A 25,110-nucleotide genomic window follows, 5' to 3' on the forward strand; every position below is an offset into this window, starting at 1 on the left:
GGGGTCACCAAATACGCTTTAGACCAGTCTGTCCCAGCTTCCGAGTGAGGACTCCCTGCCCGCTGAGGGACAGGGCGGCAGCCCCGGGGCTGCTGGACTTTACCCACTGGCCCCGGAGCCCCGCCTGTCACTCCACTCCGAGGCTCCTTGGCGTCAGAGGCAGGTGGGGAGCAGCTGGCCAGACCGGGGCGAGCGCGCACCTGACGGCCACGTGGCTGACGTGCTGACATACACGTGTTGGCTCTCCGAGGTGACCGCGTGGCCAGGCACAGCCACCAAGCCCAGGTGACCCAAAACACGGTGCTCGGGGGTCAGGAGGGGGGCCCTGGGAGAGGGCACTGAGGGGGCTGACTGCCCTTCACCCTCACTCGCCTGCTCGCCTGCTCGCTCGCTCACTCATTCATTTGCTCACTCACACATTCACTCACTCACACACTCACAACACACACTTGCTCAGTCACTTGCTCACTTGCTTACTCATTCGCTCGCTTGCTCACTCACACTCTCACTCATTCACTCACTCACTTGCTTACTCACGAACTCACTTATTCATTCACTCACACACTCATTCACTCACTCCCTCACACACTCACTGGCTCATTCATTCATTTGCTCACTCTTTTGCTCACTTATCCATTGACTCAGTCACTCATTTGCTCACTCATTCATTCACTCACTCACTCACTCACTCATTCACTCACTTGCTTACTCATTCATTCATTCATACACTCACTGGTTCATTCACTCATTTGCTTACTCATTCATTCACATACTTGCTCACTTGCTCACTCACTCACTGGCTTACTCATTTGCTCACTCATTTATTCACTCATTCACACTCACTGGCTCACTCACTCACTCATTCATACACTTGCTCACTCGCTCACTCATTGGATAACTCACTCATTCACTCACTCACTCACACACTTGCTCACTCACTTACATCCTCACTGATTCAACCACTTTCCACTTATTGAGCAGGATGTTCCAAGAACATTGCAGGGAGTCAATGCAAATAACTTTGCAAATGAATGAGTTGATTTTTCCACAAAGGCTGTGAAAATTCGAGCTGTAGTCCATGGATGTGGAAATGGAGTCATGCGGCAGCTGGCCACGGAGGAAGCAGCTTGGAAAAACCCCTCACGGAGGCAGTGTGTGCATGGAGTGTCCCTGTGGCTTTGACACACCAAGGGCAACGATGAGTTTTCAAAGCTAAGGGCAAGCAATACAGAGCTGGGCGCCAGGCAGGGAAGGAGGTGGACTGGGAGTGGATAGCACCCTGCCCCAGGCATCTCCCTGCTGGGAGGGGGCAGTGGCCTCTCACCAACTGTCGCATGGGGATGACTGTCTTTGGGGCCACCGACCCAACTACATGTGAAGTGTCAACAAATATTCTAACTATTTTTTGGCCATAAATGCTACCCTCACAGCTCAACCGCACCCCCCCCCCGGACCCACATGAGCCTGGGATGAGTAGACCTCTGGTCTCCCCCATCGATGCTGCTTCACCTTTCTGATATCTCTTGCCACTGAAACACCCGCTAGATTCTAAGTCTTGGTGCTGCCTGCGTGTTTCAGCAGACGTCCCCTCTAATTATTAGGGTAACCAGCTGCCTGTGTTCCTCCCTCCCAGACATGAGAGGGGCCAGCCTTCATGGACACGTTATAGGGACAGGCTTTCCCATCACTTACTGGCAATCCCACACCCGGCCCTTGAGTAAAGGAAGACACAGATTCATAAGAGGGAAAGAAACACGTACAGCTTCGCTGGGGGGTAGAGCAGCCATGGGGTTTAAGTACCTGGACGGCTGTAGTGCTGGGGCGACCGTGAGGTCGGAGTGTAGCGCCCGAGACTGACTGACCCAGTGGAGCTGGGGCTGGAGGTCCGGCACTGCTTGTAGGAGCGGTCATCCTGATCCCCCTGGGAGGGAAGACAGCCTAGTGAACCCCGGAGCCAAGGGCACTGCCCCCACCACCACCCCCATGCCACACATTCACCCTCCTCCCAGTGTTTGACTCAACGTGGCCCCAGGATGAAAGCCTCTGCACCTGCAGGGCACACCTGGAGAGCCAGGGAGGGGCCTGGCCTTGTGCCAACACTCCCCTTGGCCTGAGCACAGTCCCCACGCCCCCAGGTCCCAGGGAGCAGTGTCTCCATCAGCCCCTCCCTATGTCTGGGCTCCCAAAGATGTGGTGGAGGCACCTGGCTCCTCGACACCCTCTTGGGGCCCCTCCAGCCCCGTCCTTTCTAGGACCCAAGCTCCTTACAACCGTGACATTTTGAGAGATTTGAGAACCATGAGATTCTGTGTTCTCCTCCCCCCTCCTCCCACTCAACAGGGGCTCCCGGGTATAGGAAGTAGGAAGGCACCCCTCCCCGGCCCGAAGGCCAGGTTGAGTCAGACCCACAAGCACTGGCCCACAAGACTCCATTCAAGCAGGATGAGCAAGTGTTTGGAGTGGTCAGAGCAGGTGGCAGGTGGTGTGAGATGGCATGACACCGTGGTGCAGGGAAGAGCAGGCTGCTGGGCCCATCACAGCCGGGCACGCTGGCCGGAGTTGTGAGACAGCCCAGCCCAGCATCCCGCCGTGGGGTGGACACTGTTGCTTTGCCCCTGAGGCCAGCACAGGGATAAGCACACGGGAGATGAGAGTCTGGGTCTGGTACTCACAGCTCTCACCCTTTCTGAGCTGACCTCTGCCCCCTAAGAACCAGTGGGGCCACTGTCCCTAACTCCTGCCTGTGCCCCTACCTCCACACTTTGCCCAGGCCGGCCCTCGGGCTGGGATCGCACCTGCCAGCTGTCACCTGTGCTCCACTCTGAGCCTGCCTGGCCCGTCTCACCCACGGTGATGGGCACTCTCTCCCCAGAGGTAGTGGCATCTCTGGGCATCCTCCGCACACACAGCCTCACCGGCCAGCTTCCACCCCAAGGGCGTCCTGTCCTCGCCTAGCCTGTCTGGGGCTCGCCGGCCACATGTGGTTTTCGAGGCTGGGCATTGAGGGCCGCTCGTCCGGGCTGGTTGCCACATTCCTGGATCTGAGGGTTTGGTGCCCATGCAGATTGAAGTCTAATTGGCACCTGTCCATGCCACTGAGTAGCTTTGAGAAACAGGAAGACAGAGCTGCTGACTATAAATGCTCTTAGATAGGGAAATGCTTCCAGAATTTTCATCTGCGTGGATCCAGGTGCTTCAGAGGTTCCACTCAGAGGAGTGTGAGGTGGGCCTAGGCTAACCCGGCATCCTGGGCTTTTTCCCTACAGGAAACCAGGACCCAGACCTCGAGAATGCCATGTCCATATAGGCGACTGCAGGGCCAACAGGTGTACTGGGGAAGCATGCAGATGAGACCTGATTATAAAAATAACCAACACCAAAGACGGCACTTCAGGTTCCGAGGACCATGGCCCCAGACCTCACAGTCAAGAGCCACAGAGGCCCTCCTGGGGGTGCCGTGGGCGGTTATGTTTATAACCCGGGTGGCAGCACCACAAGCCAGGGGGGGCATTGGCTGGGGGGCAGGCAGTTACCTCGGTCGGCGTTGGCGAAAGTACCTGTGGGGACTGTGGACACAACACACAGAGTGTCCTGTTAGTGTCTCAGCACCAGGCGGTCACTTGTGGGGGGGACAAGAAACAGCATAGGGCACAGACGTCCCCGTGACCAGCCCCTCCTCCATAGGGAAAGGAACCCCACCCCAAGACACGACACAGGATTTCAGAACCTTCTTTTTGAAGACATACAGTCAATGGCACCCCGAGAAAGAGGTTCCCAGGACACTTCTTCACACCAACCCTGGAGTGTGTCTCCATCCTGGCCCTCCTCGATGCCCACTGGTCTCCCATGAGGACATAATTTCCAAGAGGAAGACCATCAGTTCAGGGCACAGGGTGGCAACATCCTATGAGCCTAGCAGCCTTGGTTTTCTCCAGAAAGGAAAGACAAGGGGCCCAGAGAAAAGAGGGCCTTTCTGGGCCTCAGGGCTTGGGGTGTCCCCTCTCCATAGAATGGAAAGGGTAAGTGTCTCCCAATCTTCCCATTTCATGGAAGGGGAGATTGAGGCTCAGGGAGATAAAGCCAGGTCTCTGAGCATTTCCCTGCCGGAATCCTGCATTGATGGCAATTGCCAGGAGGCTGCCATTCCCAAGAAGCCGCCAGAGCTGTCCAGCCTGAGGCCCGTGTCTGCTCAGCTGACCCCTGACCCTCCTTCTGTGGCTTCCTGGCCCCCACCCCATCATCTGCCCACAGAAGAGCCCCCACAGACACCACCACCGAGCAAGCTCCCAGACACAGTGTGGCAGGGTCTGGAGAGGGGACAGCCCTGGGGGGCCTGAGATGGGGGAGCAGGGGGCCTATGACGCCCCCCAGGTGATGGCAGAAGCCGGCGTGGAGGCCACGGTGACCAGGGCTGGCTGACCTGGCCCCAGTTCCACCTCAGCCTCTGTGAGCTGCATGGCCCTGGGCAGGCATGTCCCCAGAGCCTGGTGCCCTCCTCTGCATCCTAGGACAATTGCTCCCACAGCGTGGGGCGACAGGACGCACAGGACAGTCTGGGACAGGGTTGGGTGAGGAGGCCGGAGGGGTGAGTGGTGACCCTGACAGTTCGGACACAGCTCAGCCACGGCAGTGTGACCGGCCAGTAGACACAGGATTTCTGTCCCCCTGGGCTGTCCAGCACCTGGCAGGAGAGCCTCAGTGTGTGAACACATCTGTCCCAGGACCGCACGGCCCTCCCTTCTCATGTCCCCACACCCCCTGGCAGGAAGCACTTGTGGTGCACAGACTGTGCACCGTTGGAGGCATGTGGTGTTGGGAACCTCACGGCTCAGGCTCTGTGTGTGGCTCACCTCCTTGCATGCAAGGCTGTGCTCTGTTTGTGTGCTGACATTCAGGGGACCCGTAAGGAGCAGAACAGAGGGTGACCAGGCTCCACAGCCACGTGCACATGTGGCACTCGCAGTGGCCCTGCCTCTGGCTGAGGACCCATGAGCCAGTCAGCATAGAAAGCTCAAGCTCCAACCAGGGAGGAGATGTTCCAAGGCTTCCAAGGGGTGGAACCCAGGCCTCTAGATCTCCCGCGTCTCAGAGGAAGCATGAAGGGCAATTAAGGAAACAGCCAGCATGTGGTCTTAGGGGGCGGAAAGGCCCGGATTTGTCCAGCTCTGTGGCTCACCACTTGGGGGACCCTGGCCAAGTCAGCTGACCTCTCTGACCCTCTTCCAGGGCTGTCCACTGCAGCGCAGACCAGATGCTGGATGATAAAGCCCCACGCACAGCACAGCTCAGACACATGGTAGGTGGGTGCAGATTGGGACCCCATGGCCACACCCGAGTCTGAACACCACCAAAGACGGGTGAAAATCAGGAGCAGACTCCATGTAAAATGGAGAAGAGCCAAGAGGAAGAAGTCACCAGGGAAGGACACCACCCACGGGACACTAGGGAAGCCATCGCTGGTGGTCCAAACAGGTGGCCCAACCAGCTCCAGGAAGTCATGAGACAGAGGGGCAGGCCAGCTGCTGGGGGTGGCAGCCAGGCCAGGGATGTTTTGGAAGGAAGAAAAGGATCCATTTTATACAATATGTGAATCATCCCAAATTTGAGAAAACGGGGAGACTCTCAATTGGTTCTCAGCACTTTCCCCAACATCAGCACATTTCCACCCTCCATCCTGCCAGGATGAGCAGAGCCTCTTTAAGGGGGATGCGCACCGGCCACCAGAGGGGATTACGGGAGGCGGGGGTCAGAGAGGGCAGAGGCGGACCGGGCCTGCCGGGGCGCACCACCCGCCGCGGGGGCGTACCTCGTGGCAGCTCTGCCTGCCGGCCGCCGAGTGGCTGATGTACGGCGAGTAGGAGATCATGTCGGGGCGGTCGATGTTATAGATGGCCTTGCTTTTAGGAAGAGCAGCCAAGTCCCTGTAGTCGAGAATCTCATCGCCCAGCTTCGCCTGAGAGAGAGAGCAGAGGGCACAGTAGATCTACGACCCAGAGGGCGGCAGGTCTGGCGGCCGCGTGGACGGCCAGGAGCAGGCTTGGGGAAATGCAGGGGCAAAGGCACGCGCGGGGGCTCCTCATGGTCTCACGGGCCTGGGTCCCTGGGCCCCGCCAGAGAAGACCACAGGGTCCTAAGGAAGAGTGTTCTCTGAGCCTCCACTTCTCTCCCTCCCCAAGCGGGAGGGAAGGTTATGTGGGACAGCTCCAGGGTCACAGGTAGAGCCGGTGAGCTGCCTGGCACAGAGCCAGCACACAGCGAGACTCAGTCCATGGCCTAGACACGTGTGCATGCACAGGTGAAAATGCCCACGTGTGTGTGTATATACAAATACATGGATACATCTGCATACACACATCCACAAGCACACATAACATGCATTGTGCATGCACACAAACACATACACCCATGTGTGAGTACACACAAATATATAGCACGTGAAAACACACCGACATACAAACATACATGTGCACACATGCAGGCAACATATGGGTAAGCATGCAAACACATACGTGTTAAAATAGACATATGCAGACCCTTAAAAGTCACACACATATACATGTGTCTACATGCAAATACACATACACATTCATGCATATGCACACCTATGACATGTACGTGTATGTGTGCATTTAAGTATACATATAGTGTGTACACACATGCAAGCACTGTATATACACTTATGCACATGCACATAGAGGATGTGCCCAGGACTATGGACTTATTCATACCCACGGCCAAATACTAGGACACACTAGCACATGTACTTGCACAACTTGTATATGCCCATACCCTCTCACATACCCACACTTGCAGACATACCACATACCCTCCTACACAGACCACATGCTCACTTTCTCACTCATCTCTCACGCTAGCATACGTGCTCACACACACTTCCACACCAATCCACATTCACACCCCCTCATGCCCACACCCTCACACATACACACTTACACATAGTCACACATTGGCACACATACTCATGCCCCCAAACTGCTCTCATCTAGACCTGGTAGAGCCTCCTGGCTCTCCTGCTGCACTTGCTCTGAACAAACATCGCCGACAGCACCTGCCGACACCACGAGCTCTTCCCTGGGATGACACTGGGCTAAGTCTTTCATTATTCACTCACCAAATATTCACAGTGAGCCCATGATGGTAGCACCCACAGTTACTCCACTTCCTAGACATGGAAAGCAAAGCCCAGAGAGGATAGGTAGCTCACCCAGAGTCACAGAGCCAGGGAGGTAGGTGGTGGGAAGAGACCCGGGTTGTCTGACTCCAGAGCCATGCTCCCCACCATCACTCTCTTCTCTGCCAGGCCTGTGTCTCTGGAGCTTGAGCAGCAGCACACTGCCCTCCAATGCAAATCTTCCGGCAGCCCCTCTAGGTGGATGATGCAAGCCCTTGCTGCAGCCCCCAAATGCAGTGTTGGCATTCCTGGCCTGCTCCCCCTGAGGCTCCGCATGCCAGGGTTCAGTAGCCCCTGCCCACCTCCACTAGGAAGCCTTCTCAGACCACCTGACTCCAAGGCTCTCATGAGTTGGTGAGTGCTCCTGGGGTAAACACTGCCATCTGTGATGTAGGTTGAGAGTGAACATCTGATGTCTCAGACCTCTGACTCTTCCCTGTGGAGCCCTGGGCAGGGTTCAGAAGTCCTCAGCTCAAATCCTAAGTCTGTCATTTGTAGTCAGGATGGGCCTTGATCAGAACTTTTGAACTGCTCCTCAGAGGCTCTCATGCCCATGCTTATCCTAGTGGTTTACCCTTCCGTCTATGCGGAGCTCCTTACAGCTCCCCAGCCACCTGGAGCCCAAAGACCTGGCACCTGCTGCTGTCTCAGTAATGCCCCTCCTTGACCTCTGTGCCTAGCTCACCCTCTGGTTCTTCCAGACTCCGTCCAGGTCCCCCTCTCGGAAAGACCATCCCTGTTTCCCTCCACCATCCGGCTTGGATGTTTGTCTCCTTTAAAGGTGCTGACGTTGGTTGGCACATCTGTCTCCCCTGCTCTGGGGCTGGCAGCTCCCAGGGATCCAAGACTCTATCCGATTCATCATAGAGTTCCTTGCCCTAATCTGTGCCTGGCACAGCAAGGTCCTTAGGACATGCTTGCCAAACTGAAGTAAAATCCATGGGGCATTTGTTAAATCAGCTGGATTCTCTGGGCTGTTTTACAAGACGAGAACATCACCTATGTCTTGTCTACCCGCTGGATTTTGTGAACATCAAATCAAAGCTGACACTGGAATGAGGGGCGAGGCAAGGCCTGCACTCATAGGTCCCTATGCAGATGGACCCCCTTCCCTGCCTCGGGCCCCGCTACCATCAGAGCACATGCCCGCCTGTGGCTCTCAGCCCTGCAATACACGGGTCAGCAAGGCTGGCCCTGCCCTGGGTTAGCCCCCAACAGCAGGGATCAGAGAGGTGGCCTGATGGCACCAATACTGCCCGCTCCCACCCTGGACAAGAGTCTCTGATCCTGGCTCCCCGGCATCTGTCCTGCCCCGTAGGCTCACAGATCCATCCTGTCCCATTGCCAGCCTAGGGGCGGTTGTCGTGACAACAGGCTATGCTCTCTAATTGGTGGAAGGCCACCGGGGTATGTAGGTGTTCATGAGATTTCTCTTCACTTATTTCTCTCCCATGCTCCATCTAGCATAATAAACAATAATAGTATGTGCCCATATACCACAGAATCCTCACAATAAGCTGTCATAATAATACATTATCATGTAATAATGTTGATTTTATGCTATGCCTAGTTACTGATTTACTGCCATGGTGAAGAAAGGTTACAATAAAATATCATGACCTCATTTGGGTTAAAAAAAAATTACACACAGAAAAAAGAGACCTAAGGGGCGTGCCCCAAAATACTAGCAGTGGCTACTCTGGCTGGTAGGATAGTGAATGCTATCCATTTCCTCTTGCGCTGAAGGGCTGCCGAGCAGCTGGCATCCTTCGGGGACCTGAGCACCCTCCCGAGGCCCAGCACTGAGCAGTGTCAGGTGCACAGTAGGCCAGCAACAGATACCAGCAGAAGACCAAAGAAAAAGCAGGGCAGAGCCCTGAGAGATGAAGGGCTGCTTCACCAGACGCACAGCTCCCTGGTGAAGGATTCCATGGGTGTGTGCCGACTGGGTGCTCACACCACCCTCATCTTGGGGGGAGAGCCGGGGTGCTCTGGCCTGTGGCCTGCCAGGCAGATGTGGACAAGTTGGGCACTGGCCATGGTGCATGGACCCCACGTGTTGGAATTGGATGTGTGTGCTCTTGGGTGGAGGCTCCCAGGTTCAAGGCTGTGTTGCAAATTTCTGCACATCTCTGAATAGCATCTAAGTGGGTGAAGCGACCCCAGGAGGAAGGAGGAAGAGTGTGGGATGCACCCTGCTGTACCCTGCACTCATTGCACCTCCATGGGTTCGGTTCAGATGCAGGAGACTGAATTAAATTAACTTGTTCAAGGACTTCTGTTTAAAACTGGCATCCAGGGCACCCGTATTCGCCGAGCAGGAAGTTTATCGAAGCTGATACCATCTGCCTTGTCGAATGCACACCCAGTAAGCTCCACTGTGGACTGTCACAGGGCCTTTAAAGTAGCTGGGGCCACAGTGGTCAGTGTCCCTGCTCACTGCACGGTCATGACAGTACCTAGGTCCTTGACAAACACCAGTTTGTTGAAAAGGGTTGCTCACACTCAGCGAGCAGTTACTACAGGCCACACAGTAACCACCTGTGAGCACTGCCCACACCGGGCGCCCCACGAAGCGCTCAACAGATATGGTCTGACTGAAGTAACAGGGATCATATTTAGGATCTTCCATGAGGTTGATGGCATCATGGGCTGAATTATGTCCTGCCAGATACGTATGTGGAAGCCCTCACCCCCAGGACCTCAGGTGTGACCGCGGTTGGAGATGGGGTCTTTGCAGAGGTGATTATGATCAAACGAGGTCACTAGGATGGACCCCGATCCAATCTGACTGGTGATCTTATAAGAAGAGATCAGAACACAGACGTGCACAGAGGGACGGCCACGAGAGGAGACTTCAGGTCAGGAGGGGGGCCTCACTGACTCCCAGCTTCCCGGACTGGGAAAGACTACATTTTTGTGGTTGAAGCCACCTGGTCTCTGAGATTTATTTGCAATGGCGGCCAAGCTACGAGCACAGATGTCACACTGATCATTGTGGTGAGCATTTCCTAAGTCCTCCTTCTAGCCCAGGGCTGCACTCAGGGCTCCCACGCAGTCCCTCAGTGGGCCCTGGACAGCAGCGACTGTGGGTCACTTTGGTACAGATGAGCTCTCAAGGCTCAAAGAGGCTAGCTCCTCACCCAAGGGGACACAGCTGGTCTGATGACTTCATACCCCCTTTCTGAGCCTCTGAGCACACATTCACAAAGCGCCACTCTGCGATTCACCCTCCGGGCTCGCAACGGTCATGCTCACCCAAGGACTAGAGTATGTGGTATTGTTACCTATCAGAATTAGGGTCAGGAATGCCTCTGCATCCAACTAGTATGAGATTCAGGGCTGAAAAGGTATCAGGAAGAGCAAATCCAACCCCCATTGTATCATAGAAAACAAACGTCCTGACCGGGCGGGAGGGGGATGGGAGAAGCCACGTGCCCCAAGTCACCTGCTCTTCCTTGCAGGAGCGGAGCCAGGCCCAGATGCCCAATCCAGGGCTTGCCCCTTCTCTCTCCTTGCACCTTGAGTCCTGGAGCTCTTCCCCCAGATGATGAAGTCTGGTACTTACAGGAAAATCCGCACACATAAATTATGCACACATACACACACGCACACACTCATATGCATACACATACCCATGTGCACAGGCACACACCCATACACATCCCATATGCACATACACACAACCATACACACACATCCCCATACACAACCACACACACACATCCCCATATGGACACATACACACCTGTATACACACACATGCACACATACACGTACACACACCCAGTGCACAAACACACCCCCATATACACACACACCCATATACACACATATATACATCCATATGCACACACATACACCTGTACACATACACTCATATGCACACACTTATACACACATATACCCATATACACACATACACACCCATATGCACACCCCACATATACCTGTACACATATACACCCATATTCATACACATACACACCCACAGGCACACATACACCCATATGCACACACACATATACCTATGCACACATATACCCCTATGCGCGCACACACACACATACACACACATGCATACGCACATACACTCTAATAAAAATGGGATTGCGTAACATAAATTATCCTCACCATGCTTTTCATAGGAGCATGTTAGAAACACCACTCAGGGTAACAGGGGCAGATCTGCACCAGTATTGGTAGCGCCTGCCCAGTCCCATGTGCGCCCAAGGATTATTTATTCAGGCAAGCCTTAGCTTAGCTGTCCTTAGCGGGACAGGGACAGCATACTAATCTGACACCACTGTGGACCACAGTGTGAACACATCTCTGTGCCCCATTGCCCTTTAACAGGGTAGCACAAGAGTCCTCACCTAAGGCTCCGAGTCAGCCTCACGAAGTCTGCAGCAGGCTGTGCCCCACGGCAGTGGCGAGAATACTGGCCCTGCACCCCGAAGCCTGAGGACACCGCAGCCCCTGAGGGCACCCCCAGCAATGCCCCAGGCCCCGACTATCCCACCACCTACCCCCCGGCCCTCCAACTCACATAGATCACGCGGCTTGGAGACCCCGAGGTGCTGGAAGCAGGTACAGAAATGATGCTCTCTGAGGAGCTCCTGGTTTCCTGGAAAGGAGGAGACAGGAGACTGAATACAGAATATGTTGATGCCAGAACCTTCCAGATGCAATTATCACAGGTCACACTCCAATAGAAATGCCAGTAACGAGATTTTTTTTTCTGCAGGTTGAAAGAATTCTTAAAATAAACACACAGGCTTGAATGAGCTGCTGGAAAGCTATAATCAGACAGACGCAGCAGGTGCCACCCACTACAAGCACAGCAGTGAGCTCTCTGCATGGTTGGAAACACTCTGATGACCGCTCGGCTTGCACGCACAGAAATTATCTGTTTTTTTGGAAGGACAAGAGCAAGTGATGCATTTTCAAGTGATTCTGCACACTCTGATGGCAAAGGCCATCGCTTTTACCCAGAATTTTGCTGCTCAGAGATGTTATTTTCCAGCTAGGTTATGGGGCTGGGGGGTTATTTTTCGTCCTACCAGCCCGATCTGCTGCTCTCAGAGTCTGCAGCCACCACCCCTGTGACTTGTTCCTCGAACGTCCATCCCAACCCTCCTCCCTCCCCAAGCACATCTCCTGCTTCCCCTGAGGTGCTGATATCCTTGGCCTCTCCTCTGTCCCCACCATCAGGGCCATCCACCCCTGGACACTCTCCCTCTCGTCCTACTCCCTGGCCTGAGTCTCTCCCCACCTGCAGGGCGTGACCTGGCAGCTGCCCGCCCCTCCTGCTCCAGCTTCAGCCCTGACTGGACCACCCACCGCCTGGCTTTCCCAGGCCTCCCCAGCCAAGAACCCGGACCTGCCTCCCCACCCTGCTGGCAGCTCCCGCTGCTGCCTCCTTTCTGGCTGCCAGCCCTCCTGGCCCACAGCCTCTGCAGTGGTGCCAGCAGCCTGGAGAGGGCCATGTCAGAGGCTGAACTGTGACTCCCAAAACTCATATGTTGAAGCTTAACCCATCATTCCCAGGAACGGGACCATGTTTGGAGAGAGGGCATTTAAGGATGTAATTAAGGTAAGATGATGTCACTAGGGTGGGTCCTGATCCAATCTGATGAGGGTCCTTATAAGATAGAGGAGATCGGGGGACACCTGGGAGGCTCAGCGGTTGAATGCCTGCCTTCAGCTCAGGGTGTGATCCTGGAGTGTCAGGATCGAGTCCCACATCGGGCTCCCTGCATGGAGCCTGCTTCTCCCTCTGCCTGTGTCTCTGCCTCTCTCTCTGTGTTGTCTCTCATGAATAAATAAATAAAATACTTTAAAAAAATGATAGAGGAGATTGGGACACAGACACGCACAGAGGACGACCACGTGAGGACACAGGAGTAGGCAGCTATAGACTCACCGAGGAAGGAGGCCTCAGAGAGAGCCACCCCTACCCGCACTTTGAGCCAGGACCCTCAGCCTCTGGGACTGGGAGAGAATAAATTTCTGCTGGTTGAGCAACCAGACTGCAGCATTTTACACAGTGGCCCCAGGACACTAACATGGGCCGGGGAGCCCTCCCCTCCCAGCTGGATGACACCCGGCTCCTCCTACACTCAGCAGGACACCACCAAGGACAGGACAACACGAGATGCAGACTGGAGGCCACCATGGCGGTGGGAGGGACAAACCTGTAAGGCATAGGGAGTGGCGCCCCGGGACACTTGGTGGCAACCCTGGGCGTGCATCTGGGGAGGAAAGAGAAGAGGAAGAGGGGGTGATGCTGGGGCTCACCTCCTTACCTGCCCACGCATCAGTGCTGGCCTGCCCCCTCCACCCAAGCTCCTGGTTATGCATGGCCAGCTTCCTCCAGGACCAGGTGTGGGGCCGCCCCTTCCCCTCAGGACCTGCTTTGTCTCCCAGGGCCCCAGCTATATCCAACCCCACCACAGAGTCTCAAGTCCTTGGCTTTCTCCAGGTAAGACACAGCATCACATGCTATTTGCAGAGAGGATCCCCAGACAGCTCACAGGTATGTTTCCCCCTGGGCCTGTGCTCCGGTGGCCCACCCTACTGGCCCCAAATGAGGTCCATATGCATTTTATACATTTGGAAAAACCCTTTGAGTCTCTGCTTCCTTCTCTATAAGATGGAAAAACCTTCCTAAACTTTCCTTTTCTGAGGATCTAACCCGAGAGATGACATGTTGGGGGCTCAGTGCTGATGAATTGTCTTCACTTTGACTTTGGCTCAACTTGGGCTCAGGAGTGCCTCCCGGCACGGGGGTGACACCACCCTGACCAGGCGCTTGGGCTGCCTCAGTGGCTGCTGGGCCTGCGTGTGCTCCAGTGCGTGCAAGGCATCCCCAGCCGGCAGCCCCTCACGCTCTATGCCCTGTCCATCCCCAGACGTGAGGGAGTGGGGTCCCCGGCTTTCTCTCACTTTCTATCTGGACTCCAATATGCCCAAAGCAGCCCCACAATTAATCAATACCCACTTGTGTTCTCGGGGCTTGTTCACACCCACAGAGACAGACAGGGCCGGGCTGCTGGCCCACAGACCCATCCCCACTCAGCCTGGCCCAGGCAGGCACAGTCCTGTAACAGCCTGGTTCTCATGGGGTCACATACAAGTCACACTGACATGGTGCGAGGGACCCGACTCCCACTCATCTCCATGTTAAAGCCACGAGCCCGAGGTCACACAGCGGGGCAGAGGCAGAGCCAGGCTGCAGCACGGAGGCTTGCTCTACCTCCCCAGGATGCCGCTAGGAATTCTGTGGTCACCCACGTTCGGCCAGCACGCCCTTGTGTTTGGGCCTCTCCGGCCGGTCCCCCCACAGTGGGTAGCTGAGACCTCTGTGTCCAGGGTGAAAGGGGGGGCACTGCCTCTTGAACCTGCAGCCATGGTGCTCGCAGCCTATGGAATCGGCCAGGCCAGCCCAGGCTGCCTCCCTCCCACCAAGTCCGCTCCCCCCGACCCTGCCCCAGACCTGGCCTAACCCGCCCCCCTCACCGTGCACAGAGTGCCTCTCCAGCCACCTGGCAGGCTGGGGCCACCCCCTGCCACGACTCTCAGATCACTGGCTCCACAGGCACAGGCCTTGAGCCTGAAAAGGCCGGGCCCTGTGACTCACCTCCAACACCACCTGCCGAGGCTCGGCTCCAGTAAGACATCACCTCCCTGCATTCCACCCCTTAGGCCCCCATTCAGTTGCTCTGTCCCTCCCTGTCGCCCCTGAAGCACCCCGCACCCCGGAGCCTGCCCACCCCACTAGTTGTCAGGGGGCACCTCTAGACAACTCTTTCTCATCTCTGCATTCCACCAGCTAGCCAAGATACTCAGTAGGCGCTCAGCGGCTGGCTGTGTGTTGAATGATCACATGACCCAATGACCAAAGATGCACCAGGGATGGGCAATCAGGGCCACAGCCTTCTGGAAGGTTTTCCTTGGGCACCCTCAGCAGACACCCAGGAGCCATCGTGTCCCAAGGGGTGGCCATGCACCAGGGGTATCCAGTCAGGGAAGACAGAGGGGCCTCCCGCTCCTAGCCCATCTTCACAGGGAATCCCAGTGCTGGCTTCTCTTGCTGGAGAACAACTCAGAGGCACGGACTGAGCTGGTCCCAGAGCCACAAGGAGGAGCACTTGTTAAATGACTGGTTACTGGTCAGTTAATGGTGAGTTAGCTCTTGTCTGGGTTACCAGGTAGCAGTAGAGCCAGGTCCTCCTGAGGTGGGGGGGCTACTTTCAGAGAGAGTTAGCAATGCCTGCACCCCCTCTGCTGCATTTCTCAGGGGCCTGCCCGGCCGAGCTGACCTGCAGCTGACCAGGGCTGGCTGCTTCATGCTCCTGAACTGGCTTGCATGAAATGAACAACACAGAAGAGTACAGCTCCGTCTTCCTGTTGCCCAGGCTGGGAGCAGCCAGCCTGGCTGGGAGGATGATCTCCAAGGGGACCCGTGTGCCCAGGGAACACCATCTGTGCCTGCTCCGTCCACTCACTGCCGGCCCCGCCCCGGGTCTATTCTCACTTCTCAGGCGAGACAGAGGAGGCTCTGAGGAGCCAGAGTGAAGGAGGGTGAAATGCAGGACAAGCAGGGCATGACTGGGGCCTGGATCCTGTCCCAGGACACAGAGGGCAGGCCCTGCGCCAGCCCTGGGGCACAGCACCAAGGGGGCAGCTGTTCTCAGGGGACCAGACGTTTCCAAGGCGTCTGCAGAGACACAGCCCAGGAAGCCAGCCCTGGCTAGGCAATGACCCTTTTCTTATTCCCTGTCCAGCATTCAGAGGGGCCTCTCTTCCTCTGGGCCAGTGGCTGCGGTCACCACAGGTTGACTCCCTGTGGGCCCCAAAGCCAGTTCCACAGCCAGGTCCAGAATCCAGGAGCAGGTCTGACCATCCCCACCTGTCCTGGAATGGGCTAGCCATGGGCGTGGGCCCCCATCCTAACCCAGTCACTCTCAGGAGATGGGCCTGGAGGCTTCTCAGACATGGGCTCCCTCCATTAGGTCCCTCGGGCAGGCCTTTGGGTTGGGATTCGGGCAGGAGTCCCACAGACAAAGGTCAGGACCCTGTGTGACGTTAGGGTCAAGGATGTTGCCTGGCTCATCTCTGAGGCCCAGGGTGGCCCAGGGAAGCTTATAGAGGGAACTGTGGGCTGTATTAGCCATCTGACACAATGGTGCATAGTCGTGATGTGCCCACCACTTACTGTGACCCTGGTCCTGGACGTGACAAACTAGGTATGGTGCATCATCTGTGAGCAAGCCCATGCCTGTGAACATAGTGCCATGCAGTGGTCACCCACAGTGACCAAAGGGACCCTGCAGATGTGACTAAGGAGCCAGAGTTTGGAGGTCACCCCGGATGACATGGGTGGGCTCCCCGGGATCTCAGGTCCTTGTGAGGAAGGCAGAGGGGTCAGGGCACATGTACTGACAGACAGAGGGGGGTCTGAGTGATGCAGGGCCTCTAGACATGGGAATGGAGGAGGAGGGGGCTCTCCCTGGAGCCTCCAGAGCAAGCATAGCCCACCGACCCATCCTCAACTTCCAGCCTCCACAAGTCAGGGAGCCCATTTATGGTTCTTTAAGCCACTACATTCGTGGTCATTCACAACAGCAGCCACCAGAACAGCTATAGTCACCAGCTTCCTCCTGTGGTCCCCACAGCTCTGTGTCCCTGGAGCTGGGAGACGGCTGTCATGTGGATCTGTCCCCTTCCTCACCTTCACACAGCCTCCTGTGTGGGGCCTTGGGATGGGTGCCATCCTGCACATGCTCAATGTGAGGGCCCCCTGGCAGTGGGGACCAAAGGCCAGGCAAAGGGGCAGCAGCTGTGGTCCCACAAACTGAGGAGCAGGGGGGCAGGGAGAAGGCTGGGCAGGCGCTCTTGGCCCCATCCCAATGTTCTTTAATTTGGGCTACAGTTCTGGGAATTCAGCCAAAATGATGACAGGTGCCATCTGTGCACATGGGGAGCAGTGGGCCTGGCCACCCAATCCCCCTGGGGTCCCTTCCCAGGCTCTGGGCCTTCCTGGGTCTCCGTCACCAGCCAACATCCTGGTGAACCTCAGAGGCCCGAATCCGGGGGGATTCCATCCAGCCCCACCAGAAGTTCCCAAATCCTGCTAGTTCTGGGGATGGGGCTGGCTCGGGCCTGCCAATGGGGTGGTGTGCATGCTGTAGAGCTAATGGGCGAGGGGACTCTGTCCGTCCTGCCTGGATCCCTCCCTCTAGGGCTGCCAGGTCTCATCCTGCAGGCTGGGCTCCGATCCTACTTCCTCCAGAGGCCTTCCCTGACCATGTGTCCTGCCTCCCCCACCTCCATCCCATCCCGTGGTGTCCTCATTCTCCCACCACCTGCCTTTGTTGCAAATCTGCCTGTGTAGGGGTTAATTACTGTCTCTTCCAGGAAAGTCAGTCCTGAGAGGACACCTGTGCCCACCTCTTTCCTCACAGCTGCACATCTGTGCCTGGTGCCCAGCTGTGTCTCTGAGCGGTGAAGAATTTGACTTTGCCCAGATGGAGGGCTGGCCTGCACCCGCGGCCCTGGGGGTGATCTGTGTCCACGGACAGCATGTTCGTTCAGGGAGGGGGTTAGCCACACCCAACAGTCTAAGGGGCGGGGCTGGCCACGCGGGAGAGATCAGCCACGTGATGTGGGGGCGTCCGGGGTCGGCCACCTGGACAGTGAAATCAACCCTGTGGCAGCCAATCAATGAACCAATCAGTCAGCGAGGCCCCAGGAAGATCTCAGGACACAGAGCTTCCCGGCCTGGCAATCTTCGGTGCATCGGTCACACATGGGCTGGGAAGTACCAGGTCCCATCTGCCGGGGAGAGGACCCTCCCGGACCCTGCCCCCCGCGCCTCCCCCTTTGGCTCACTTCATGCATATCCGCTCCTGTAATAAACCCTAACTGTGAATGTTAACAGTTTTGGTGAGTCTGTGAGTCTTTCCCACGAATGAATAAGAGCAATTTGGGGCCCCTCAAACTTGCAGCAGGTGTCACAGGTGTGGATGGTCCGGGGAGTGCTGGGACTGCCGCTAACGTCACAGGGGTTCCCAACTGTTGCAGCCCTCATGCCCGCTGGGCCAGTGGAGAGGTCGGCGGGCCGGGACCGGGAAGCGCTGAGGTGCCCCGCCCCAGCCTGCACCGCCCTCAGCTGACCCACTGGCACACCTCGGCACCCCTGGGCTAATGCCATCTAGCCCATGGCCCCGGCGCCACCGGCCCGTGAACGGACAAAAGCCGGTGACCACACGCGGGCGCTGAAGAACGCGCTGGAGCAAGTAGTAAATTGTACCAACCTTGTTTTTGTCTTCAGTTCTGGCTGCTTGTCGGCACGCCGGGTGCCAGATGGAGGAACCTGCGGACAGATTCCCGAGAGGGAGGTTCAGTGATTCTGCCCACGATGCAGGGCTGTGCAGAAAGCCAGAAGTGGGGTGCACATGGACGCTCGTTCACCCACCCATCCTCTGTGCTGGAGTGGGTGCTGGGCCTGGGGCAAGCAGGCCACTGCCCTGCCCCAGGAGATCACGGCATCCAGAGGAGGCTTCGTAGAAGAGGGGTGGCAGGGTGCTTCTAATTCAGAGACAGGGGAGAGGACGGGCTGCCCCTGTGTGTGGTGCACAGCTGGGGCGGTGGGAACCAGCTCAGGAATGGGGACTCGGAGGCAAGAGCTCTTGGATGGGCGGCAGGATGGGGAGCCTTGGCTGGGAACTGGGGTGTGGGGTAGAGAACAGATTTGGGGGCCGGAGGCCGGACACAAGCTTCCAGCACTGCTCCGACCCTGTCACTAACACTCTGGGTCTCTGTGCCCGTCCTGCCTCAGTTTCCCCAGCAGCCAGGGCGGCCCTGCCACCCATGCCAACATCCAGCACCATCAAGGTAACAAGAGCCCCACATGTCCTGAATTTTCCTAATTCAAGCTCAGGTTCTCGAGGTGTCAGATTGTTCCCATCTGCAAACAGGGCCGATACCATCCCTACCTCACGAGGCCATCGTGACGCCACGTCGCTGACCATGGCTGATGCACTAGCTGTACGACCACGGTTTATCTTGTGCAGGGTGGCCTCAGTGCACGTCAGCCCTCCCTGAGCCCCATCATTCAGGGCCCGGAGCGCCTGCCCTCCCTCTGGGGCCTCCCTGGACCTCAGCCTGACCCCCTCACCCACTCTGCTGCCATCTAGGTTCAACGGCCCATCAAGAAAGGGGCTGTTTCTGCCCCATTCCCTCACCTGCCCTCCCCGCCAACCCAGACAAGCCACAGAGGGCCTAACATGTAATAGGGACTTACAAGTGTGTGTGAGGGAAGAGCGACATCCTAGTTCTTGCAGAGCCTTCCAGCCCACATGATCTAACTTATAACTGCCCCTCCCTGGCTAAACATCTGTGTTGGCCTGGAGCTCTTGGGGAGACCACGATTTAGTCGTGTGTGTGCGTGTTTGTGTGTGTGTGTGTGTAAAACATTCATTTTTAACAGCTGTTTACAATTACAAGAGTAATAGGTAAGCAATTGATATTCCTTATTAAAAATTAAAGAAACCCAACAAAGCATAAATAAGAAAATTAAAACCAGCTACAACCTCCTGCCCACGCGGCTCAGGTGGCCTTCTAGCATTTCCTGTGCTTTTTTCAGAGAATGTGGATAATGCTGTACAAACATAGTCTTGTACCCTATGATTGTTGTTTAAGATGTCCAGAACAGTTCTCCCATATAATTAAAAATCAAAGCATAACCGTAGGGCCGTGGGACATTCCACCACACAGGGAGAGGAGGGTTTATCTATTGCTCGCCCACTGGTTGTGCTATTTTATTTCTAAAGTCATGTTAGCGGGGAGGTGGGGGTCCCTGGCATGCAAGTCCTAGCACATTTCTCTTACTTACTTAAGGACTTCCTAGAAATGGAGTCTTGGCTCCAAGGGCATGGGCATTTTTGAGGCTCTTGATGCAAACTGGTGATTTCCCAATGTTTGCCACAATCTGCCAGATAAGAGGCCCATTTCCTTGATCCATCAAAACGGGGACATGCCCTTGCTTTATAATCAACCCACTGGGGAAAAACAACCTCTAAGTGTTATTTTCATGTGGGTCTCCCTGATAACGAGCGTCCTATATTTATTGGAAAGGGATCACCCCGGTAGGTTGTGCTGTGGTAGTGGGGATGCGTGGGCGTCCTCCATGTCCACGGAGGCCATGAGGCTCACTGGGGCCCCTGCTCTTCAGAGCTTCCACTGTATGGGATTCATCACCAACACCTTGATGGAGTGGGCCAGGCAGAGGGTCTCAGGGTGTCCAGGCAGGGGCGGGGGCCAGACACCCAGGCTCTGGTGCTCCACCGTGTGGAGATGGAAACCCCTGCCCTCGGTCCACCCCTGGTCACACCGACTGGGACCTCTGAGGCTGGGAGAAGGGATGGGACTGGCTTCATATCCCTGGGAAAGTCACGGCAGGGCCCGCTTAAGGAATGGGGTGCCAGCCTCAGCCCAGAGCCATGAAGAGCGTCTTTATTCCCTGAGACTGGGTCCCCCTTGATGGCGAGCTCAGGCCGGGGGCCGCCGTCCCAGTGCCATTGTGCTGGGCATCGGGAAGGCCTGAAAGCGCTATTTATGGTGGAGGGGTGCACAACGCCGGTGCAGGGGGGTCCCCTCCCACCCAGACACCCCAGCAGCATCGGGAGGAGCGCACAGGACGCCTTTCATGGGCTCTCCAGCAGACACTCGAGGAACAAGAGGGGACGCTGGGGACGAGGCCGCCCTGGCTGACATCACCCCACGAGGTTCGGCTCAGAAAGGCAGGCCTGTCTGACACGCAGCCTCAAGACGGCCGCCCCATGAGGTCATGAAACAGCCTGTGAGTGGCTCTCCCGTCCGTCCAGCCCCGCTCGGCTTGCCTCCGGGGCCACTGGACACAGAGGGATCATTGAAAAGAAATAGCGGCTGAAGAGAGGAGGTCTCCGTCCCAAACCCATCCTCTTGGGGAGGGGCCGAGCAGCCCTGGGCACCCCCTACCCCACACCCAGGCCATCACCGGGTCCCGTGGCTCTGCCTCCCACACGCTGCCGCCGGGCTGGGGGGTGGGCTTCCCGGCTAGCGAGGTAACAAGGCGACCCACCCGCTCACACCTGGCGCGTGGTATGGGCCCGAGGGGACCAGGCGGTGCGGTTTTGTCCTTACCTTGAAGATACATCTCCTCGCCTTCCGCAAACATCCGGCCACACCTGACGCATAGCGCACACAATGGGTGGTAGTGTTTTTCTCCTGCCTGTGAAGACAACGAAGTAGACGTGTTTCTACCAAAGCTGAAGCGGCCACACTTGGCTGGTGGGCACAGCACACCCTACGCAGGGTACTCGGGGGATGCGGAGGGGATGCTGTGTCCCGTATCCATTGGGGGCTCGAGACGGCTCCAGAGAGAGTCTGGGTCCCATGAGCACTGCCAGGCTGTCCAGGGCACTGGGTGTGGAAGCGGGCCATGCGGACCGGGGGCCACGTGCACGGGGGGCCACGTCTGGGAGCAGACACCCGGCTGCACCGCCCAACCTCCAGGGGAGCAGGGGTGTCACCCAGCTCCTCGGGCTCCATGTTCGATGGATCTGCCTCCCTCACAGGGCAGGGGGGCCAGGTTCTGACCGTCTTTGTACCTGGGGGCAGGGGAGGGGAGAGGGAAGGCTGAGGCTAACATGATCTCCCCAAGCAGAGGCACCAGAGGGGAGGGGTGTAAGATGATTAATCCTGGTCTTACGCATCTCCAAATTGCTCAAATTTCTCAATTAGTATTTACTGCTTTTATAATCCTTGGCATCCCTTAAATTAGGTGAAAAGATTAACACGGACATAACGTGAGCTGATTACATGGACTGATGTAAGGACACAGCAGAATCACCCGAACTACCGCGTCTGGCACCTCTGCACGGCAATATTCTCAGCCTTGGTGTAGGGCGGGCGGCAGCTGGCTGCCCGCTGTGGTGCCAACGCCACGTCCCACTCTTTCCGGGAAGAAGTCTGACGGCCACTCCCTGAATGTGACTTATTAACGACCACGTCCCGGGATGAGCAAGTCATGGGGTAAAACGAGCACAAGGGTCTCACTCTCCTCCCCTCCCGGCTGAGCCGGTGAAAATCTGCCCCAAGGTGATGCCTGTGTTGGGGAGGAGGAACCCAGAACACACGCCTCTCCTGAGCATGTGCCCGGCGGCACCGCCCACCAACGCATCTGGGTGTAGGGGTTCCTCCCGGGGAACCCGAGGGGAACCCGAGGATGATGCATCCTGTCATCCCGCCCGCTCTGGAGGCTCGCACCTGTGCACCAATTGTTTCCACCCACACTCCACCTGCGGCCCTCAGTGTTCTTTATCTCCTCTCAAATGCCACCTCCTCCTGAAAGCCTCCCCGGCATGCTTCCGTCGAGTCCCTCTCCTGGGCTCCCACTGGTTTCTTCTTCCCAGCTAGACAGGGAGCCCCTTGAGGGCCGGGCCTCGCCGGGGCCACTGCAGGAACCGGTAGTTGCGGGGATCTATCTGGGTAGCGGGTCGCAGGGCAGCACTGGCCCAGGCAGAGCAAGGGTGAAGAGGTCGTTTCAGTGATTTTAAACCCTGCGACCTCTGAACTGTCCTCACGCCCACCTCACCCAGGCCGCCTTCCCATGGCCTCAAACAGCAGTTCTGTGACAGCCACTTGGAGGAGACAGTGCTCCCTGGAGGGAAGCAGACCCTGCCATCTACACCTGAGTAGGAAGACAGAAAACCATGGGGATGGTTTCTAAGACAACAGGCTTGAAACCTCAAGGGGACAGATGAGAATTAACACAGAGTGGAGATGCAGCCCCAGGCCGCTGTGAAGGGCAGGGCCTGTTGTTAGGGAAGCACTCCCACCCAGATCTGGCAAATGCCCCAGCCCCCAAAACTAACAGCCACTCCACCTGCGTTTCGACAGCTCGAGGCCCTTTCACATGCTACCTTGTCCTCACCCTCCAGAAGCCCTATGAGCTACATTACTATCCTCATGTTCCACCTGCTGCACAGAGAGGCAGACTGAGTGGAGAAAGGTCACACAGCACAGAGCTGGTGGGGCAGGACTGCAGCAGCCCAGGAGCACAGTCCTTTGTGCCCTTCCAACCCCGGCCTGGGTCCAGGGTGCTGACCACAGCCTCACGTGCTTCCCAGCCCAGACCCTGCCTGGAGTGTCCACATTCAGACCCTGAGGACCTAGGAGGGAGAAAAGAAGCCGACACCGGAGGGTACAGGTTGCATCCGTACCAAGTACAGAACCAGGCAGACGAGTCTCCTTTACTCAAGTCAGGGAGGCAGCTGCCCCGGGGAGGCGGGAGGTGGTCCCGGAGGCTGTGCTCGTTCTCCTTCTTGATCTGGATGCTGGTCACCAGGCATGTCCAGTTTGTGGACACTTATCAAGCTGCACACCTAGGATTCGTGCATGCCTGTTTATGTGACACACCAAAAAACCCCACAAAATGGACTGATGACCTAAAACTATAAATCTCTTAGAAGAAAACACAGGAGTGCCTCTCGGCCACTCCAGGTTTAGCAGTGCGTTCTTGGATTTGACACCAAAAGCATGAACAGCAGCAACAAAAATAGGCATGTTTTGTTTTTTCACAAAAATTAAACTGTTGTGCATCTGAGGACATGGTCAAGAAAGTGGAAAGACAACCTGTAGAAGGGGAGGAGGCATTTGAAACCCTAGATGTGATAAGGGCTTAGCATCCAGAACGTATAAAGAATTCTTGCAGCTCAGCGACAAAGAGACAAACAATTAAAAAGGGGGCAAAGAACTCAAATAGACATTTTTCTAAAGAAGATACACAAGTGGCCAAGAAGCATATACAAGGCTCTCGATAGCACTGTCGTGGAGGCAGGGCAAGTCCAAACCACCACGAGACACCACTCCACACCCATCAGGGTGGCCATAATCGAGGGAAAACCAAAGGGATGGTACATGTCGGCAGGAATGTGGGCGAAGAGGGCCCCTGTGCACCTGCTGGGGGCAATGTGGGTGCGGCTGCCAGCGCCCCAAAAAGTGAGATGCAGAGTCACCATCTGACCCGGCAGTTCCACTCCGGAGCGTAAGAAAAATGAAGGCAAGGGCACCCGTATCTTGTACCGGAGTGTCCAAGGCAGCAGTTTTCACAGCAGCTCCAGGGTACAAACAGCCCCAAGAGGCCCCTGGGGGGTGGGGGGACACACGGGCAAATGAACTGTGGTTTAGCCACACAACGGAATATCCTTCAGCCTTAGGAATGGAGTGCTGACCCGTGGGGCCCCAAGATGTCCTATAAGGTGGGACACCAGAGCTCCGTCTCCGCCCAGGGAGAAGGTGGCCATCTGCAGGGCAGGCAGCGGGCACCAGAGCTCCCGTGAGGGCCCAGGGAGAAGGTGGCCATCTGCAGGGCAGGCAGCGGGCCCTCCCTAGAACCAAAAGGGCTGGGCCAGCACCTGGATGGCAGACATGGGGCCCCCAGCACTGTGATGAACACCGCCTGGGGTTTCCACATGTAAGGCCCAGAAAGGCTGCAGCAGCTCCAGCGATCGAAGACTGGCTCTGGAGTCAAAAGTCGAGCTGCCCTCGCTCCTTGTACCTATCGGTCCCCAGTGTCACTCCTGTTGTCTCTCCCAGCGGCCACAGTGACCGGATGTTCCATATCATCAGAACACTGAGCAGCCCCTGGACTTTCAGGGCTTCTCCTCCCAATTTCTCCTCCCAATACACGAAGCACAGCCGGCCTGGAGCGTCCATCGCTGGGGCGTCCTCCGTGCAGCTACCCAGCTACCCAGCCCCCAGCCAGGTAGACAGCCCAGCCCCTCACCAGGCAGGTCTTACGATGACTCAGATTTTTAAAGAATATTAAAAGCTCATGAGATTCTGCAGTGCGTGATTTTAAAAAGATG

The 25,110-nt window shown here is 56.6% G+C and overlaps 1 protein-coding gene across 46 annotated transcripts in view; it reads right to left on the reverse strand.

Annotated features, from left to right (window-relative positions):
- The window catches only part of ABLIM2 (actin binding LIM protein family member 2), a 141,850-nt gene that overhangs the window by 45,049 nt on the left and 71,691 nt on the right, over positions 1–25,110 (reverse strand). For 28 of the 46 annotated variants that reach the window (XR_005357162.1, XR_005357163.1, XR_005357161.1 and 25 more), the window contains exons 7-13: positions 21,383–21,470; positions 18,514–18,572; positions 13,390–13,446; positions 11,742–11,819; positions 5,807–5,953; positions 3,534–3,566; positions 1,801–1,921 (exon numbers count right to left, since the gene is read on the reverse strand). Coding sequence is in view for 43 of the 46 variants with exons in the window: in XM_038533109.1 (XP_038389037.1) it covers positions 1,801–1,921; positions 3,534–3,566; positions 5,807–5,953; positions 11,742–11,819; positions 13,390–13,446; positions 18,514–18,572; positions 21,383–21,470 (583 nt within the window). In the remaining 3 variants the exon portion in view is untranslated. The remainder of the gene's footprint in view (positions 1–1,800; positions 1,922–3,533; positions 3,567–5,806; positions 5,954–11,741; positions 11,820–13,389; positions 13,447–18,513; positions 18,573–21,382; positions 21,471–25,110) is intronic. The other 18 variants (XM_038533141.1, XM_038533147.1, XM_038533140.1 and 15 more) reach the window with 3 other exon arrangements.

This window comes from Canis lupus, chromosome 3 (assembly GCF_011100685.1).
Source record: "Canis lupus familiaris isolate Mischka breed German Shepherd chromosome 3, alternate assembly UU_Cfam_GSD_1.0, whole genome shotgun sequence".
NCBI classification, from domain to species: domain Eukaryota; kingdom Metazoa; phylum Chordata; class Mammalia; order Carnivora; family Canidae; genus Canis; species Canis lupus.